Source organism: Terrapene carolina, unplaced genomic scaffold, assembly GCF_002925995.2.
Source record: "Terrapene carolina triunguis isolate 2854851 unplaced genomic scaffold, T_m_triunguis-2.0 Scaffold179, whole genome shotgun sequence".
Taxonomy (NCBI): domain Eukaryota; kingdom Metazoa; phylum Chordata; order Testudines; family Emydidae; genus Terrapene; species Terrapene triunguis.
The window spans coordinates 3,076,581-3,096,120 of record NW_020664530.1 but is presented as its reverse complement, the minus strand read 5'-3'; the positions used below and the strand labels follow the sequence as shown (position 1 = coordinate 3,096,120).

At 40.9% G+C, this 19,540-nt stretch overlaps 1 protein-coding gene across 1 annotated transcript in view; it reads right to left on the bottom strand.

The window, feature by feature from the left end:
• The window catches only part of LOC113407004 (E3 ubiquitin-protein ligase HECW1-like), a 373,262-nt gene that overhangs the window by 254,898 nt on the left and 98,824 nt on the right, over nucleotides 1-19,540 (bottom strand). Inside the window, exon 2 of the mRNA XM_026654044.1 lies at nucleotides 10,992-11,316. Within this exon, the coding sequence (XP_026509829.1) occupies nucleotides 10,992-11,316 (325 nt within the window). The remainder of the gene's footprint in view (nucleotides 1-10,991; nucleotides 11,317-19,540) is intronic.

The following is a 19,540-nucleotide window of genomic DNA, read 5'->3' as shown; positions in this document are numbered from 1 at the left end:
CGAGAATGGGTTGCCATCCCCCACTTTTCTTTTCCGTCAAAAAATAGTGGGAATAAAAACCCTTTCCTCTGTGCTGATCGGTACCTTTTCCACTGCTCCTATTTGCAGAAGATGTTGTACCGCTTGGTGGAACAAGTGGTCATGAGAGGGGGCCCTGAAGAGGGACGGGGAGAGGGGGTGGGTAGGAGATATGAACAGGAAAGGGATGGTATAAGCCTGATTGGATAACCTCTAGAGCCCATCTGCCCATAGTGGTGTATCACCAGTGGTCGTAAAATGGGAGCAAACGGTGACCAATGGGTTGAGTAATTAGTATGAGCGCTGGAGTGTGTGGGAGGTCTTCTATGACCTCGACCAAGGCTTCAAGTCTGCTTGTTAGGTAGGGGGCAGTGGCATTGAAGCCTAGGTCTCTGGCATTGATGCTGTTGATGATCATATGGTCATTGTTGTTGAGTGTATATCAGGTATTGCGGGCAATGGTAAGGCTGATACCTATATTGTCCCCTTCTATAGGGCATGTATGGATGCCAAGATTGCGCAGGGTAGCCCTGGAATCCTTCATGGTCTGCAGCACCCCATTAGTCGTTGCTGCAAATAATTTCTCACCATCGAAGGGGAGATCCTCCATGGTGTTCTGTATCTCACGAGGAAAAGAGTAAGAGTTGAACCATGAAGCCCAGCACATAACAACAGCTGTCGCAGTGGATCTGGCTGCAGTGTCCACAGCATCAAGGTCAGCCTGGAGTTATTATTTGTCCTTCAGATACCACTGCCTTGAATTGTTGTCCCTTTTCTTCTGGAATATCGTTAATAAATTCCATGGATTTCCCATAATTTTTGTGGTCATATTTGGTTAGGAGGGGGGCATAGTTTGCCACCCTGAATTGCAGTGTGGAGGATGCATAAACCTTGCGGCCAAATACATCCATTCTTTTACTGTCCCTGTCAGAAGGAGTGGACCAGAAATGCTGTTGCTTGTTTCTTTAGTTCGCTGCTTCCACTACCAGCGTTTGGTGCTGGATGTGTGAAAAGAAACTCTGAGCCCTTGGAGGGGACATAATATTTCCCATCTGCCCTCTTGCAGGTTGGGGTTATAGTGGCTGGAGTTTGCCAGATATTTTTGGTCAGGTCCATGATAGCTCCGTTGATCAGGAGGGCAATCGTGGAGGAGGCCGCAGGTTGCAAGGTATCTGTCAGTTTGTGTTGAGTGTCTGACACCTCCTCCATAGTGATCTTGAGTTCACTAGTCACCCTTTTAAATAGGTCTTGAAAGCAGGTGAAATCATCTGCCGTTGTCAGTGGTGGCAGCATAATAGCCTCATCAGGTGAGGAAGATAGGTTATTGTTATTTGGAGAGGTATCGGGTGGTACCTCTTTTGTGTGCTCCACTACATGTTCCTCTTGTACCAACAACACAGAGGTGTGTGAGGGTTGAGGAGGAGATTTGGTGTCATCTCTCCATGGGCTGTGTCAACTGGTGTAATGTCTCCTGTAGGACTCCCATGGGTTCCAATAATGCCATTGTCCAGAGAAGGACATGGGTGGTCCCATCCAAGGGTGCCCATACCAGGGTGATAAGTCCCTGGCATATGAGGACCTTGATCTTATTGGTCCAGCATTAGTAGGTGTGTCAATTGGGAAGGAGTGGTGTGGTGAAAAAACTCCCTCCACTTCATCATCCTCACCACTAGAAAAGTAAGAGGGGAGAGGGGATAATTGTCAGTATGGTGCCGACGTTCTCGGTGAGAGATCTGTACCCAGTAAGGGAGAATCCGGGGTTGGCAAAAAAGCAAATCCCCAATGTCGATGGCACTGATGGGTATTGCACCAAGTGCAGCGACGGGACCGCAGGGTCGGTTGGTGCTGATTGGCGTGGCACCGTGTGTATCGCCAGAGGTGGTTGAGGAGTCGGTGCTGTGGCTGAACTAGCGGTCGTGTGCGGCACAGACAAGGGTGCCTGAAGTGGCGCCGAGTCCTTTGTGGTGCCGGGCGGTGCTGTGAAAGAAGAGGAAGGCAACTTCAAGCCAGAGTGGTGCATATTGGTGGCAGCCAGAGTACGAGCGGCACCGAAGGTGCCCAGAGCATCATATGTGCTGAGCCGCGGTGCAGTCGGCACAGACAAAACAGACCTGCTCGGGGAGAGTTTGGCGGCAGTCTGGTCCCTGTGAGGTGACAAAGCTGGCTGTTTTTTTGTGGATTTTTTGTCCTGGTTGGACTGAGGAGGGCTCTGTCCTGAGGAGAATTCATGTCCTGGATCAGAGGTGAGGTCTGAGGGACTTTTCCATCAAAATTAACTTGAGCCTGAGGTCTCTGTTCTTTCGTGCCCTGGCTTTGAGCTTGCTACAATGGGCACATTTTTGTGGGACATGGGATTCCCACAAACAGCGGACACATTGAGGATGGCATCAGAGATGGGGATGGCCTCTCTTCACGTAGTGCATCTCTTAAAGCCTGGGGAGCCAGGCATCATGCAAAGTCACTAACTAACCGTGAGGGAAAAACGGTAGGAAAAATAATTTTTTTGCGGGGGAGGGGGAAGAAAGGGTCAAAGAAATAAAACTTATCTGACTAAAATACTATACTAACAACTAACTATGCTAAAGTGAAAAAAAAATTTAAGCGGGACCGCTGAGCTCCGTCTCAGGCCGGGGACGGTAGAGAAGAAACTGAGGAGTCATGGCCACTCATGCGCTGTTAAGGCACCAGCAGCACGTGAGGCAGGCTCTGCACATGCGCTGCTCGTGCGGGTACTGCTGTACAAATCTCCGAGTGAAGGCGCAGGGACTCACCAGCACCTGGAGTGGAGCACCCGCAGGGACTTCTCTCGAAGAAGAACATATTCTCAGGCCGAATTACAATGCTGGTATTTACAGTAAGCTTCTGTCCTCTCAAAGATTATTACAGGGAAGCGTTTTGAAGAACTAGGGCTTGATTCTACAAGCACTCTGTCCTCAATCCAGTAAAGATTTAAGTATATGTTTAACTTTGAGCATGAGTAGCCCCATTTACACCACTTAGATAGCAGAGAAAAAGGAGGTTAGAGGAGAGGGAAGAAATACAAAAGGAAAAGGTAGGAGAAAAGAGAGACAATAAAACGAGCGGAGTGGAGAGGATAAAGACTGGAGAAAAGACAAAGAGGAGAGGAAAACTTGGGGGAGGGGAATTGGAGAAAACAGAGCCAGCATAATTACAGCAATTCTTGGCCACCTCACAGGGGTTCTATTTTAAGAAAAGCTGATATAGGCAATGGAAAGAGCAGGAGTGATAGAGTTGGAGCCTGAATCACCTGATCCAGGGTAGGAAAACCAGCAAACAAAAAATCCAAGGGACCCTGATGGTCATTCTCCAGATTGAGTATGTCACAACCTACAGCAAATTCTGTTTTTCCTTTGAAACCTTTATCCTCTTATTCTGAATTGGCTTCAGTGTCACTGCCAGCCCATGGTTTCTTTTTACAGTGAAGCCTAAGCAGCCCCCAGACATCCCTGCCTCAGCTACAGGTTCATACTGAAAATATTGTCAGCTCTAAAGCTCCTGCATTTCCAAAATTGCCTTTACTGATATGGTAGATGTAATATGCCTGGTTTTTAGTAGAGCATTTGCTAAAAATGTAAAGTGTCTCACAATAGCTTATTCCAAACATAGCTAAAATCAGCCTGGATAATGAACACTGTCACATGAACTGAAAACTGGAAGGAATGAGGCACAGAGCAATGTTACACAACAATATACTGAATTTTGGAGGGGGCAATGTACAGTGGGGTACCACAGGGGTCAAATGGATCAAAGGCCTGATCCAAGCCACTGCAGTCAATGAGACTCTTTCTATTGATTATAATAGACTTTGGATCAGACCTTAAAAGGAGGCAATAGCATACTATTGAAATTTGCTGAGAATACTAAAATGGGAGGAGCTGCAAACATCACATAGGATAGAAATATAATATATAAAGGGACACTGAAAGATTTTAAATATGGGCAAGAAATCAGATTCAGCTGGGTAAAAATGCTAACTAAAATAGCAAGGGGGAAATAATGTGAAACATATATACTCGATGGCAAGAAGAAAACTAAGATGCAGCAATGCTGAAAGATATATACCACAGGGGAAGAGGGTTTTTTACCCACGAAAGCTTATGCTCAAATAAATCTGTTAGTCTTTAAGGTGCCACTGGACTCCTCATTTTTTTTAGGGGTGACAGTGGACAGCAAATTAGTCAGAAGTTTGCAATGTGATATAGCAGCAGAAAACGGTTGAGTTAACAGAGGCATCAAAACACAAAGCATCTTTATAGAGCCCAGTGTGACTGTATTTAGAATATTGCATTCAGTTCTGGGCACCTCACCACCGCAAATCATAACAAACTGGAAGGTGTTCAGTGAACAAAAGTAATTTGGGGGCCAGAGGGATCAACTGATAAGGAAAAATTAAGAAAGCTCAATGTATATGCAAAAAGTAACAGAGGGTCCTGTGGCACCTTTAAGACTAACAGAAGTATTGGGAGCATAAGCTTTCGTGGGTAAGAACCTCACTTCTTCAGATGCAAGACAACTCGTGTATATGCAACAACTCGTGTGTGGGAAGGACATTACAAGTCTAAGAATAACTAAAATGTGTAAACACTGAGGTGGGAAAGGAATTATTTGGTTTGGTTTAGGAGTAATGGGATGAAATGGAGAAAGGGAACTTAAAAGCTGCATAACAGAAAAAATACATAGTCTGTTTGACAACCTATGTGAAATGGATTGTCTTAAGCCCTGATCCTGCAAAGAATTATGCACATGCTTAATTTTACTTACTGTGAGTAGTCCCACTGAAGTCAATGGGCTACTCACAATGTGTACTGTTAAGCATGGCCATGGTCCATCTTCCAATTCACAGGTCTCTTCAGTTGATTGAATTATCAGCAAATCACTGGGTGAGTGATTGTTACGTATACAATGTTGGCCTCAGTATCTACTTTGGGCACTTATCTGGTTGGCTCCCTTCACTGTAGTAGCTGAGCACCTCTCAATCTTTAATATATTTACCCTCACAACATCCCTGTGAGGTGGGGATCCATTGGCTTCATAGTAAAGACTGCAGCCAGAGTCCCACCTGCCTGCTTTGTTTCCTTCTCTTGGTTATGGGGCAACTGTTGCATTGGACCTGGAAAACCTATTTGTCCCACACATCATAAAAGAGATTCACAGTGTCTGGAATATTATTTCATGGGAAAACATACTCTTAAAAGGGACATATTTGGATACCTGGTGATGATTTTTCTACCATGTACATAAACTACAGGAGAAAAAAGCTAGCAGCCAAAAACTCCTCCACACTGGTTGCATTCTTTCAGTGCGTTATCCATTTATGATGTAATGCTAGTCATAATATTAACAATACTTAGCACATTCCAAACATTAGCTAATTAGCTCCCTTAATATTAGTTAATTAATCCTCTTCAAGGCAGATATTGTGATTAGTCTTATTTTACAGATCGTAACATTGAGGGTATGTCCACACTTAAAATGCTGCAGCTGCGATTCCGTAGCACTTCAGTGTAGACATTACCTATGTAGGTACTACCTCCCTGATAGGAAGTAGTTAGGTCAATGCAAGAATTCTTCCATCGACCTAGCACTGTCTCCATCGGGGGTTAAGTGGGTATAGCTATATCTCTCAACAGTGTAGATATTTCACATCCCAGGAGCGATATAGCTATACCGATGTAAGTTCCTAGTGTAGATCAGCCCTGAGGCACAGAGGTTAAGTGGCTACGCCAAGGGCACAGATGAAGCCAATATCAGAGGTGGGAATTAAATTTAGGAATTTGTGGTTCTCAATCCTAAATGCAGGTCACTAGATCACACAAGTAATTCTCTTCTTTGCTGTTGGTAGTACAATGCTTGGGTTACATCATCTGCTTGCGCACGCTGCATGTATGGAAAAACTATTGTACAAACAGGGCTTGATCCAAAGCCCATTTTTAAGTTAATTAAAGTGTTTTTCCATTGACTTCAATAGGCTTAATATTAGGCCTTCTGAATATCAAATTAATCTGAAAAATGTAAAAATGTATTAATCAAAATCCTTAAAAAATGAGGTATGTCTGACTGAAGCAAGAATTGCCTTTTGGGGGGAAATAAAATCAAAGACTAGAGCAGAGGGGAAAATCATACATTTTTAAGCTAAATTTCAACTACTAATTAGGTCAAGAACTTTTTATATACATATAAACTTGAAAAGGATTGACTGAAAAGAAAATATGGACAGGAAATTGGACCGGAAAGTGTTTGTATATAAAGAACTTTTATTAAATAACTTTTAAAATGTTTTGTTTTCCCTAAAGAAATTGCTGAAAGAAGAAAGTCTATTGTCTATTGGTACGTACAGCACAATATTAGCTCCGAATGGATTCACTGACTAATAACAGTATTTATAGGCACCAGGCCAAAAGTTTCTTTATCAAGTCTAATTTAGGCACTTCTTATGAGCCATTCAATAGCAGATATTGATATGAGGAGAGCAGTGAAATATAGTAGCGACTGAAATGTAACTGCAGTAATTAGAAGATAGCTCTTTATCTATACACAGCTGCCAGAAGTCCATATTAATTCTAAGAGGCTCTATACCATAATATATACTAACAGTAAATGAGGTGAAGGAGGAAGACAAAACCATCAGATAAGTAACTGCAAATATTCCACCTGTTGCAAGACTTCCAATAAAACACATTTTTATTTATATAGGAAATACCAATACGTAAATCTTAGCTATTCAGACAAATGACATTTGTATTGGTTTCACATAAAAAGAGTAAATATTTTGCTGTTAGCTTTTTTGCTAAGAAACCTTCATCAGCCCCTGAGATTTTAAACATCAAGTGAGTTGTGTAATCAGGGTAGTTATTCTCACTTTTGAGTGTTTACATGTGTTTTTGACTGAGGACATATTTTTGGAGGATTGTGTTTATTAGAAATGTTATAGTTCTCCTGAGAAGTGACAAACAGATACATTAGGAAAACTGTTACACCGCTGTTACACCTAGCTAGCAATTTATTTTACAGCTGATACCTAATGCTAAAAATGAGTGAAATAAGGACCATATGAAGCAAGTCTTGGGGGAAGTTACAATGCTTCAAGATCAAGCTTAACAACAACACAAAACTCTGATTTCCATAGGCAGAATATCTTTTATATTCTTCGGAGGGCACATTCTTGGGTCAGAGGAATCCACATGTTCTTGCTGCCTAGCTATTGCCAATCGGAAAGCAGATTGGATAAACAAAGTCTATATTTTAACAGACACCATATTCATGTTTTCTCTCAAAGTGATGAACTTTGCTAATGCTCTTCTATCACACATTTTTACAAAATCAGCTGTTGATTGTGGGGATGTATTAACTTCTCCACTCTGTTATCACTGGAATCCATGTAGCTTTTTTAACAGGTATACCCAATAGTATTATTGGACACTAATTACATGACCATCATTTTCTTAACTTATTCTGTACAACCTCTCCTCATGGATGACAATCCCTTTTTGTAGAAGGACATTAACTCTGCTATCAGTTCTAAACTTATCTTTTACCAGCTTTAGATAAAGATGAGCTCCCAACTTGCCATCAGCTAATATCTGAACAGGGATTCAAGTAAGGCGGGGGGGGGGGGGGGGGGAAGAGCACCAACCCCCCCCCCCCCTTCTGTAAAAGCAGAGGAAGCACTCCTACTTCTCTCCCGGGCTTCAGTAAGCAACATTCTTCCTGAATTTCCCCACATCCTTGGTTGGTATGCTGATTGCTGAGAGCACCCCCTCTCCTGTTTCAATCTACTTTAACCACTGAATAGGAATATTCCTTCACAAAAACATCCAGGGGTCTCATTCTCTAAATACTTGTCCACTATGATCTAGTCCTTTTCATTCTTCTCTCTTCTTGAAAACCTTCTTCATCAGAATATATCTTCTACCCACCAGATATGCCTTGTTGCCAAACGCTGTGTCCTTTCAAGGTTTATTTACAAGTTTGTGGTTTATCAGATATCTCCAAAATTTCTCTGTGATTGTTGCTGGTGTTCCTTATACATTTCAACACCAGGACCCAACGAGAACATATAGGGATATTTCCTAATTTATTAAAATGAAAATGATTGTGAACTCTGGGGCAGGGATTGTTTTTGTGTTCTGTGTTTGTACAGCGCCTATCACAATGGGCTTCTCATCCATGACTAGGGCTCCTAGGTCCTAGATAACACAAACAGTAAATAATAATACTAATGCTGCTGGACCAAGCTTTATTAAAAAACAACAATAAAATACCACAACACTCTGCACGATCACCATGGAGCACAAACAGTTTCTCAGTTATCTCATGAATTAACATAACATTACACTATTTCCATGTTTAAAACTTTCTGCTTTATTCCCATGAATTCAAATGAAAAAGAATATAACAGGATATAACACCACCCCTAGCTAAACACACAACCACATTAACTGACCATTTCTGGTTATGATCATCAACATGGAAATAGTTAACAATGTTGTCATTTAAGTGGTGATAATAGGCTTCCAGGCTAATCCCCTACTGAGTTGACTGGGGAAGCACACAGTTTTTTTGGTATTCTTGTTCCAGTCTGGCTGGCTGCTAACTCAAAAACCCAGCCATATATCATTTTACATTGTGAAGGTTACCTTCATATCCAGAAGGGCCAGGACACTTTCTTCTTAAATAGATATGTAGATTCTAAAAAGCTTTGAACAAATCCGGGGAAAACCTATTCCACAAGAATCCATGGATTTTCCCCTCCCATGGATTAACTGTGTAACAAGTTAATTTGTAATTTACTGGCTACTACAAGGGTAATTGTCAGGTGGTTATACCAGAAAAATGTACCATTCTATGTTTCATATTCAAAGTATACAAGAACACATTCCCGGCACTATTGTACTATGTACATAGAATCTCTGTGTTTTAGGGTTTTATATTGCTGTCCATCACTGCAGTATCTGAGCACCTTCCATGTAAAGTGAACAGCAATAGCGCAGTTCCTGGCAAGCTTCAGGGAGTCTCTGGCACATTTCCCTTTTTGGGACGAAAACTCTGCTTGGGGTAGGGTTTTGATATTCTGGTGATTACTACTTGCCAACTGATTTTGACCAGAAATGGGAGGTTGGAGACAGAACAGTAGTTGAAGTTCAAGGTTGACTGATAGCTTCTTGAGCCCTGGACAAACTATTGCATTTTTCAAGGAATCTGGTAGGTGTGCTCTGAAGGAGCCACTGACCATTTCCATTAGTACTGGCATCCAGCATTGATCTGTTTAACTCATTGTGGCTGTAATATTTTCAGAGCGTCTTGACCTTTGGAATGTGTGATGGGGCGTAACTCAGTCAGGGGTGGTGAGGTGGATAATGCAATCTGGTCATGGGTAGAATTTCCCTTCCCAACTAGCTCCATATATATTCGGTTGATTTTAACAGCGAGGTACACTGACAGCTCTTCACAGTGATTGATGCTTGGGTCCAATGTCGGGGCTATGGAATCTGGGTTGATTAGCCAGTGCACTATGTTAAACAGCTCTGCTGGCCAGGATTCTGCTGTATTAAATGCAGAGTAGACAGCCTCTTGTGCTGTAGTGGCATAATCCTGTTAGAGTTGTGTCAGGCTGTCTGGAGGCACTCACAGTTGTGAGCCACTCCAGACAGCGTGACACTGAAGCAGAGATCCCCAGGGGTTACCCCTGCGTCCACCCTGAAAGATACTTTGAATTGACAGATCACTACAACTCTGTCACTCTTAGGATTCAGATGATCACTCATTTGTGTGCATATGTTTGCTTGCTTTAACCTGTAAATAACTCATTTCTTTTTCCTAGTTAATAAACCTTCAGGTAGTTTATTACAGGATTGGCTACAGGTCTTGTCGTTGATATGAGATCTAGGTTACCAATTGATCTGGGGTTAGTGACTGGTCTCTTGGGACTGGAAGCAACCTGCCTGTGGTGTGATTTTTGGTGTAAGTGACCATTTGTTTTTTGTGCTGGTATGTTTCTTAGGGCTTGCTCCTTCAAGGTGCTGAGCATTCTGGACGTATCCAATAAAGCACTTAAGCACGTATCTAACTTTAAGCACATGAGTTTAAGAACATGTTAGACAAACACCTGTGAGGGATGGCCTACGTATACTAGATCCTGCCTCAGCGCAGGGGGATGAACTAGATGATCTCTCAAGTTCCTTTCCAGCCCTACATTTCTATGACTCTGTGAGGTATCCCCACTGAAGCCAACAGGACAACTCATGTGCTTAACTTTAACCACATGCTTATGTGCGTCACTGGATCAGATCTGAGTGCTCAGCACATTGGAGGATGAAGCCCTCAGGGCATCTGTTCTGAATCCTGCCCAAAGATTTTAAATTTCCTAACTATTTTTTTTAAATGAAGTATTTAAAAATATTAATTTTGTACTGAAGAAAAAAAGTTAGGTAAGTGTCCGTTGTTACTAATTTTTATTACTCATATCTAAATATTCTTAGGTTATACAGAGAAAAGACATTCTGCTCAATGCTTTTCAAAGGGCTAAGGCTCTGTTTCTGCAAAACCTTATATGCTTGCATAATGCTTAATGATGCGAGTAGTTTTACTGCAGTAAAGACTACTCAGGTGAGTAAGCACTTGCAGTGGTAGACACTTGGAATCCTAGTCTTTGTCTACCCTGGGGACATTTCCCCAAAAATTCAAACTGCTTTAAAATCAAACTAGCTTGAAATTTTGGGAAACTGTCCACAGTGTAGACAGGGCCCTAAAGATCCTAGTTAATGCTTACTCAGGCAAAAGAAGCTCAGGACTGTGTGACAATATAGGACAAAGCGGCTTTTGAAGAATTGTGTATATAAGGTTGCCTATGTTAGACCAAGAAAGTTCTGTAAGCCCCTTACTTTACTGTTCACGAATACACTCAAAATTAAAAAATAACAGCAATTGAAAATGCAAAGGCAGGCAGGACTTACCAATGAGATACATGCCGATCCAATCCCCTGCATCTACTTCTTCCTTTATATCCCAATAGATCACTAGGTCCTGTGAGTGTCCTATGGAATAATACGAGCTGCTGACCATTAGAGTAGATCGGCTGTCTGAAGTGACCAGGTCAGTGTCACTGGTGGACCGTGGAATGGTTACCATCTCATGGGAGTTGTTCCTGATGTCCATGTTATGAAACTGGTCAGGGTTGTAGCTGTATCTGAGCGGTTCTTTACACCGGCGCCGATTCTGAGAGTTCCTAGATGGAGACGCCATGGCAGCCAGGCCTAGGAACCTGTTTTGGTACAGATTCTGTAAAAGGGGCAGAAAGGAAAGGATATTATTTAGAATGCACTTTGTTGAATTTTATATGCCAGCTTAGAAGGGGGAAAAAGTTGCACTGGAATGAGAAAACAATGAATGAACACAGTCTCTTCATACATGACTGTGAAGCAAGAGAAACAGAAATTTTTTCTACAGGAGATGCATATCGTGTATCAAACTTTGTATTGATTAATCATGCCTATGGAGACAGCTGTAAATGCAAGATAGACAGGAGGTTCCCCTGTGCCACCAGGCTCTTCTGTAATAGGGATTTTGTGGAGAAACAGATGGTGGTTCATTTCTCTACACACCCATACATACATTCCAGGGCCAGGGGATGGGGCAAAGACTACTAGAGATCCACTCTCTTCTAAATTAATAGAAACACCATCCTCTTTCAGACACCATCAGCTAAATTCATCGCTGAGGTAATTTCCAGTGGAATTTACATAGGGATACATTTGAGCTCATGCTCCCCATAAAGAACAATTTCCACCACTTTGAGACACCAGCCAGTGTTCAAAAAGAAATTCTCCTCCCAGATTGAGATCCAAAGTACTCCTGCCACAAAAAGGAATGACCCCTTCTGCCATAATGGATATGAATTAGTGGCAGAGTAAACGGAATTACTTCTCTCCATTAGCCTAACTCGAGTCAGATCAGCCACACTGTGAAATGACCCTTGAACTGCTGCACCTACCATGGTGCTGCACTCATTCGTGTGCAGCACTAAGACTTCAGAGGGCACATCTCAGGGTTCCCAGCACTGCTGTAAGATGGGCTGCTTTTTGAATATTTTCCTAGTAACTGTGGGAGAGTGTGTCTGTCTTTTCTGGGCACACAGGAGAATTGTGGGAAGGCCTGGAGGACTACCAGCACTCCAGTGGCACTAGCTTGTGTCCAGACTGCAGAATGGTTGTGCTAGCAGCTGGCAAATTGTTCTCACTTGATTTTATCCTATACCTGGTCTCGGGCCTGCCAACCCAAGTGAAAAGCACCACCGCACTGGAATGAAGGGTTTGTGTGTGTGGACAGGACTCAGGACAGGGGCAACACTTGTGTTATAACTCAAGTTAAATCTGCAGTGAAGACAAGCCCAGTGTGAGACACTGCTTGTTGTTTTACTTTCAGACACCATTTGCTATTTCTCTTCACCCCCTCTCCCCCAAAAGAAAGCAGCTCTGCCATTCAAATCACTCAGTCCCTCATATATTCCTCTCATTATCCACCTGTCTCCAGAAATGCTGTCCAGCTCTTCTAATACAACACCAGAGAGCTCTTTGCAGTTTCTTCTGCCATAAGAAGGGCCTTTTTACACGATCAGGAGACAAATCCATTTGAACTGAAATGCTTTAAGTTTAAGGGGGAAAAAACACGTTCTGTGAATAAAAGCAGTATTTTAATTCTGAATCCTATTCACAGCCTTGTACCATAGGTACAATACGGTCTGAAAGATATTTTATTTACTAATAAGACAGACTACTTTCTTTGAATGACTGGAAAAACAGCAAGATAATTAATTATTAGTATTAGTGTGGTGGTAGCACCTAGGCGCCCTAGTCGTGGACAAGGACCCCATTGTGCTAGGTGTTGTACAAACACAGAACAAAAAAGACAGTCCCTGCCTCGAAGAGTTTGCAGTTTTATTGTTTATATAACACCCAAAGTATGATAATCCCTTTACATACCCTGCCCCCAAACATTTACAATATAGTGGCCCAATCCTGCAAACACTTATTACAGAGCATAGTGTTTAATACTATAATCAGTCACAGGCGTGGACACTACTCCTGATAGTAAGCGTTTGCAGAACTGGGCCCTAAATCTACAATACAGAAGGCAAAATAGAGGCAAAGGACAGGACTACAAAAGCAGGAGCAGAGGGAGGACGGCAGTAACCCTAGACAAGTGGGCAGGAATGAAGGAATACAGAGAACAGTTTACTGGTTGCTTAGTCTCTTGGATTTTTTTATTTTTAAACAGTTGTATTCATTTATTTATGTTAACAGGAAGGTGTGTTCACTTCAGAATGTAAAAACAGCCCTTACTGTGAGGATAACAACACCATTATACAGCAAGGCCAAAAAAGGACTTGGATCTGATTTTATTTATGAATGTGTAACTAGCAAATGCATCATTTCGCTATAAAAAAAGCTATAGTTTCTCACATGCAATAAACAATATTTTTAACCTATTGAGTAGTTCCTGGAAAGGTGATGATATTTACTAGGTTTCAGTCAATAAACTTAAACCCAATAAAGATTTCTGTCACTCACCGTAGGATCCATATGCTGTAACTATGGCACAACCTGAGACAATCACGTCTGTGATGGTGAGACACCAACACCAAGAGTTTCAAGCTCATTACGAGTGATGGCCAGAAAAATTCTGTTTCCCCAAATATGTTGAGGATTTGGAATTTGCATTTGTTCCTCACCAGGACAAAACTGAGACCTTTCAAAAACGTTGGCAGAAAAAAGAGAGTGATCCACCTACCCCAGAATAGCCAATAGACTAGTGGGTAGGGCATTCTGTTGGGATATGCAAAACCCAAGTGATAGTCAGCCTAATTCAGAGTAGAGATATTTATATATCAGAGTAGGGACTTGAAGCTGGTTCTCCCATATCCCAGAGTCAGTCTCTTTCTTGCCCAGATAATATTTAATTATTTATACAGAGGGAACAGTTCCAACAAGGGTTATTGAGAAAGAACCCCAGAATAGCTAGGCAGTCAGGGCACCCACCTGGGATGTTGGAGACCCAAGTTGAATTAGGCATAGCAGAGACTTTAGACTGGATCGTCCACATTCCAGGTAAGTACCCCAATCACCAGGCTATTAGCTGTTCACCAGTGTCCTAACTACTGGACTGTTCTGAGGTTTCTCTCTCACCAGAAATTCTATCCTGGATCTGAGAAACCTACCTGAAGAAAGTTTAGTTGAAACCGATATTTCCATGAAAAGTTTCAATTTTGGCAAATGGGAATTTCCCAACAACAAATATATTGGTGAAATATTCCCAGTCAGCTCTACTCATTCTTCCAGATAAATATGCATCATTAGCATAAGTTAGCTAACTCATAATACATTAATCAATAGGTCTATGGTTTCAAAGGCTATTTTATTTTTTGTGGCAAATTCCTCTAAGGAACAGTGGTTCTGCAGATACTTTTCATTTCTGAATTTTAATGGCTATATGGTATGCATTCTTACTCATTGTGTTCTTTCAAATGTAATACTAATAATACTTAATAAATGGATACTTTTTTTTCATCTTCAGTGTGGTTTTAACTATTATTTCTAGGGACAATTACAAATTCACCTATTTAAAAGAAAACCAGCACTTCAAGAAACTGTGCAGCTATTTCCATATGTATCTATGTCACTAGAACTAGTTGTTACAGTTGAAAAATAGTTCTGAGATTAAAAAAGGAATCACTTTTCAGCATGTCACAGGTAACTATTAGGGTTTCAGTAATCTAATGACCCCACTTCCCTGTGACACACCACACGGAGGAAAGTGGAACTGCTGCTACTGGAGACATTTATAAGGAAACTGAGACTGTCTCAGAAAGATATAACAATGTACAACAGACTTCAAATGGGATGGAATCTCGTCAGAAACAGAATTTGCCCCACTAGGTACATATATCAAAGCTAGTATATATGTGCAATGGGGCAAATTAATGTGACTAGGACCTTTATTTTTCCATTTCCTGACCTTTGTGCATTTAAAAGTGTAGTTTTATTGTACATTAATGTATCTTATTGCATTTAACTTCACTGATGGGAATAATTGTACAAGTTAGAAGCAAAATGAAAGGGTTGGCCTTGTGGTCAATTGGCAAGGTTCTGTGCTGATGAGTGGGACTGATTCCTGACACAGGCATATTATTCCTCAGGCAGCAAAGACTAGGAATGCTACAGGGGTGGTGCTCTCAACAGCTGCAAAGAAAATCAACAGCTCATGCCACTCAACAACCATCTTGCCTGCCAATCATGAGCACTCTTCATTGTCTCTGATGGGACTTTCAACCTATCCTCCTGGGCCACAATAGATAGTAACTAGAATTTTGGACTGAATGTTTAGGAGACAAATCCTGGGAGTTCAGCAAAGGAAGTGAGAAACTCCCCACCAAATATATATATAAAGAAAACTAACTAAGATTATAGTTAGTTTTCTTTATGGCACATGCTGAAACATACATATGTTACACTTCCAAATAAAAGAATCTAAGAATTTAATTTTGTTCTTATGAAACTACTGATGTTACACCATTGCAAATAGCACTATGCAAAGATGACATTTTATTGTTCCTTAAGTGAGATCGCTGCAAGGTTTTACATTGTAGACTATTTAATCCCGAGTTTCTAATAAACGTACATTCAGGACCTTTGCACTCATGCACACAGATATCCAATCATAAGTGCTCCAAATGAAACACTAGGAAGGCTTCTGCAGCAGAGCACAGCTAATATCAGAGATTAATTTGTTAATATTCCTCAGATTAGTAAAACAAGACCTATATCTTCTCACCAATTAGGCAACATAGTAAATGAATGTAATGAGCAGTCATAGAAGCTTGGCTGCTATCACACAAGGACTGGAAAACATTGCAAATACTTTCCTTAAAAGATGTATTCTGGTGCATGATTAGAGGGTATTTGAGCAGTATGGCTAAAATATAAAATCTGGGAGGGATAACAATGCAGAAATAATAAAAGTGTCCTTACAGTATACTTTTAAACATAAAAACTTTCTCTGTGTTCTTTCCAGAGTACAGAATGAAATACAGTAGGTGCTTGTTTGCAGCAACACCTTCTAATAGCAGCCGTCGCTTACGAGCAGCATTTCCCCGGGGAACACTTTCCCTACTGTGAATTGTTGACACTCCCCATAACAGCAATAGCTGCTTAGGAGCAACATAGCAAAAGGGCATTGATATGTTGCTACTAATGAGCGTCTACTGTACTGAGACTAGAATTTGCTTAAGGGATGCTGGAAACTAATTTGAAGTCCAAAATTCCACTTTCAGTTCTATTCCCATTGAAGTCAATGACAAACCTCCCATTGACTTAGAACAAGGATCGGCAACCTTTGTCCTGTGGCCTGTCAGGGAAATCCGCTGGCGGGCCGGGACGGTTTGTTTACCTGCAGCGTCCACAGCTTCGGACGATCACAGCTCCCACTGGCCGTGGTTCACCGTTCCAGGCCAATGGGGGCTGTGGGAAGTGGCGCGGGCCTAGGGATGTGCTGGCCGCCACTTCCCTCAGCCCTCATTGGCCTGGAACGGCGAACCGTGGCCAGTGGAAGCTGCGATTGGCCGAACCTGCAGACGCTGCAGGTAAACAAACAGTCCCGGCACACCAGCAGATTTCCCTGATGGGCGGCATGCCAAAGGTTGCTGATCCCTGACTTAGAAGAATTGGGATCCAGTTCTAGACTATAGGAATATGGAAGGTGCTGTATTCCCAAAATGTCTGGCAAAAACTGGAATTCTCAACAATTTTCCTGTCAAAATGGGGAAATTCCCTACAACTTTCATTGCAAACTTTCCCCCAGTTTCCCACTGTGACATAGTATTCAACTCTCCCTCAGTATGAGAATATTCCATTATGAGAACATTCCAAATTGACCTCTGTGCCACACAAACCTTAGGTTACCTCATTTTTCATTTTTGTAAATGTTAGATTTAAAGTTCTGCATAATATAAATGAAGTTATTGATAATGGGTATAGCCATAAGGCGCACGTACGAGATTACTATAGCTAATATGATCATTGGTTAACAGTGTTACTTACTCTTTAGCCATTATGTACTCCTTGTAAGCAGAAGTTCAGAATGAGCTAGGTTTTCAAGAGTTGGGGGGTAAATTCTTTATGATCTTTAAAGCACTGGATTGAACCAGACACTTAGGCCTTGTTTAGACTAGGAAAATAAGTTTATTATCTTAATCAGATTAGCTCAATTGAGCTAGCTGAAATCCATGGAAAATCCCTCTTATCACCAATGTAGACACACTTTTATACTTCATTTCAATTTTAGCTGCTCAAATGATAGTTTAAGAGGGAACTTTCAGATTATATTAAGTAATGTCCCTAGAAATGAGGGATATGTGAACAGTTTGTTACCTGTTCTAGTGTTGCTAACTCTTTCAATTTTATCACAAGTCTCATGATATATGGTGTTTTTCTTAAAACCTCAGCTGCTGGAATCAAGCAACTGCATACATATAATCTTTCATTTACCATGATCAACCCACTCCCTACCGCACCCCTCTCCCCCAATAAAACTCACACATACCATCAGTTTAATCACTTCAGTATATTAGATATTTTTAGTTCATTTTCTATTAGGTTGTGATTTCTGAAGCCATCATCAATTTTGGTAAATGCTACTGCTTTTGTATGAGCAACTCCCACTGAAGCTGTGGGAATTATGCACCAGTATTTGCTGGCAGAATTTGGCCCTTATTGCTCTAACCTTATACCATTAAATTAGGCTTGAATAAAGACTGGGCGTGGATGGGTCATTACACAAAGTAAAACCTATTTCCCCATGCTAATTTTTCCCCTACTGTTACTCACACCTTCTTGTCAACTGTTGGAAATGGGCCTTCCTGATTATCACTACAAAAGTTTTTTTTTACTCCTGCTGATAATAGCCCACCTTAACTGATTACTCTAGTTATAGTTAGTATGGCAACACCCATTTTTTCATGTCCTCTGTGTATATATATCTTCCTACTGTATTTTCCACTGCATGCATCTGATGAAGTGGGTTTTAGCCCACAAAAGCTTATGCTCAAATAAGTTTGTTAGTCTCTAAGGTGCCACAAGTACTCCTCCTTCTTCTTACAAAAAGAAATACTGTAACCAAAGACATAAATATTTCAAAACTTGCCGCACAATCTCAAGAAATCATTTATAACTACATATGCGTAATAAAACAAGAGAAACAACAGACACGCAGGTAGATAAATCACATCTTACAAAGGCTGTGAATATAAGAGTACTATAAAACGGTTAGGGATAGAGCACAACTAAGTTAGTTACCTTATAATTACCATACAAGATAGATAAAAGATGGGCTATATATTTTGAGACAACTTACAGGGACCTGATTTTCAAAGGGTGGGTGCTTAGCTCTTTCTGAAAAGTGCTAGGGTGTCTCAAGTTGAGCACTCAAAAACTGAGGCACACAAAATTACTGGTCACTTTTGAAAATTTAAGCCTTAGAAAGTAATGTTGGATGGCATATTAAATACAAATAAATATACATACGAGACTACAAGATCAGATATGGGACAATGGTAGAAAAGGAGGAACATACATTTTAAAAGGATGTGATCATGGACTATTTAAAAGTACAGTATCTAGTTATAGCAATGACATTCTTAGAAAAGAAACTTGAATCCAAGTGCTTCTTTCATATAGACAAGAACTATAGATGGTTGACAACCTGCAATTTGGGACTTTTGTTCTACTATGGCACCAACCCCACTGTAATTTTTATTTAGCCTACTGGTTTGCCCACTGTATTAAAATTGTCTACTTCCATCACTTTGAGCTAGCTTGCAGTTTTGTGGAATTCACATTGCTGTTGTGAGTAACTTAACTGGAGTCTTAGAATGAATCTGTTGTATGGGCAACACCTCTATACTGCGTACAGAGTCAGACATCTTTATTATACAGCTGGAACATGCACACTAAAATGGCCAAACATTACAGGTAACATGAGAATGTGTCCTTGAATTTTTTAGTGTTTTAGAACTAAAATTGGAACACTCTACCTACTAAGGATGAACTGGTAATGTACGCCCCCAATTAAATACATGAATATGCTGGTACTCTTACACAACAATCATATTTCAATAATATAATCTTATTTGACTCCTATATATTTTTAAATACTGACTGGTTTTAAAGGGAAAAATGTTTGGGTCCTTTTGTTTGCTGTTTTATAATGCACAATATAAAGAAAGTCTGCAATTTATTTATTTATTACTTAGCAATATGAGGAATGTGAAATCTGGTCTTCCCTACTTATTCTGGAAGGTTTGTTGGAGGTGTCAGAAATGTGGATTGTGAATTTATCAAAATCCCTATGGTGCAATGTGCAATAACTATGACCTTAAGTGAAAAGGCAGTGAATATTCAATCTCTAATAAAGATGTCCTTCAACCTAAGCGTTTCTCTGGCCTGGTCTACAC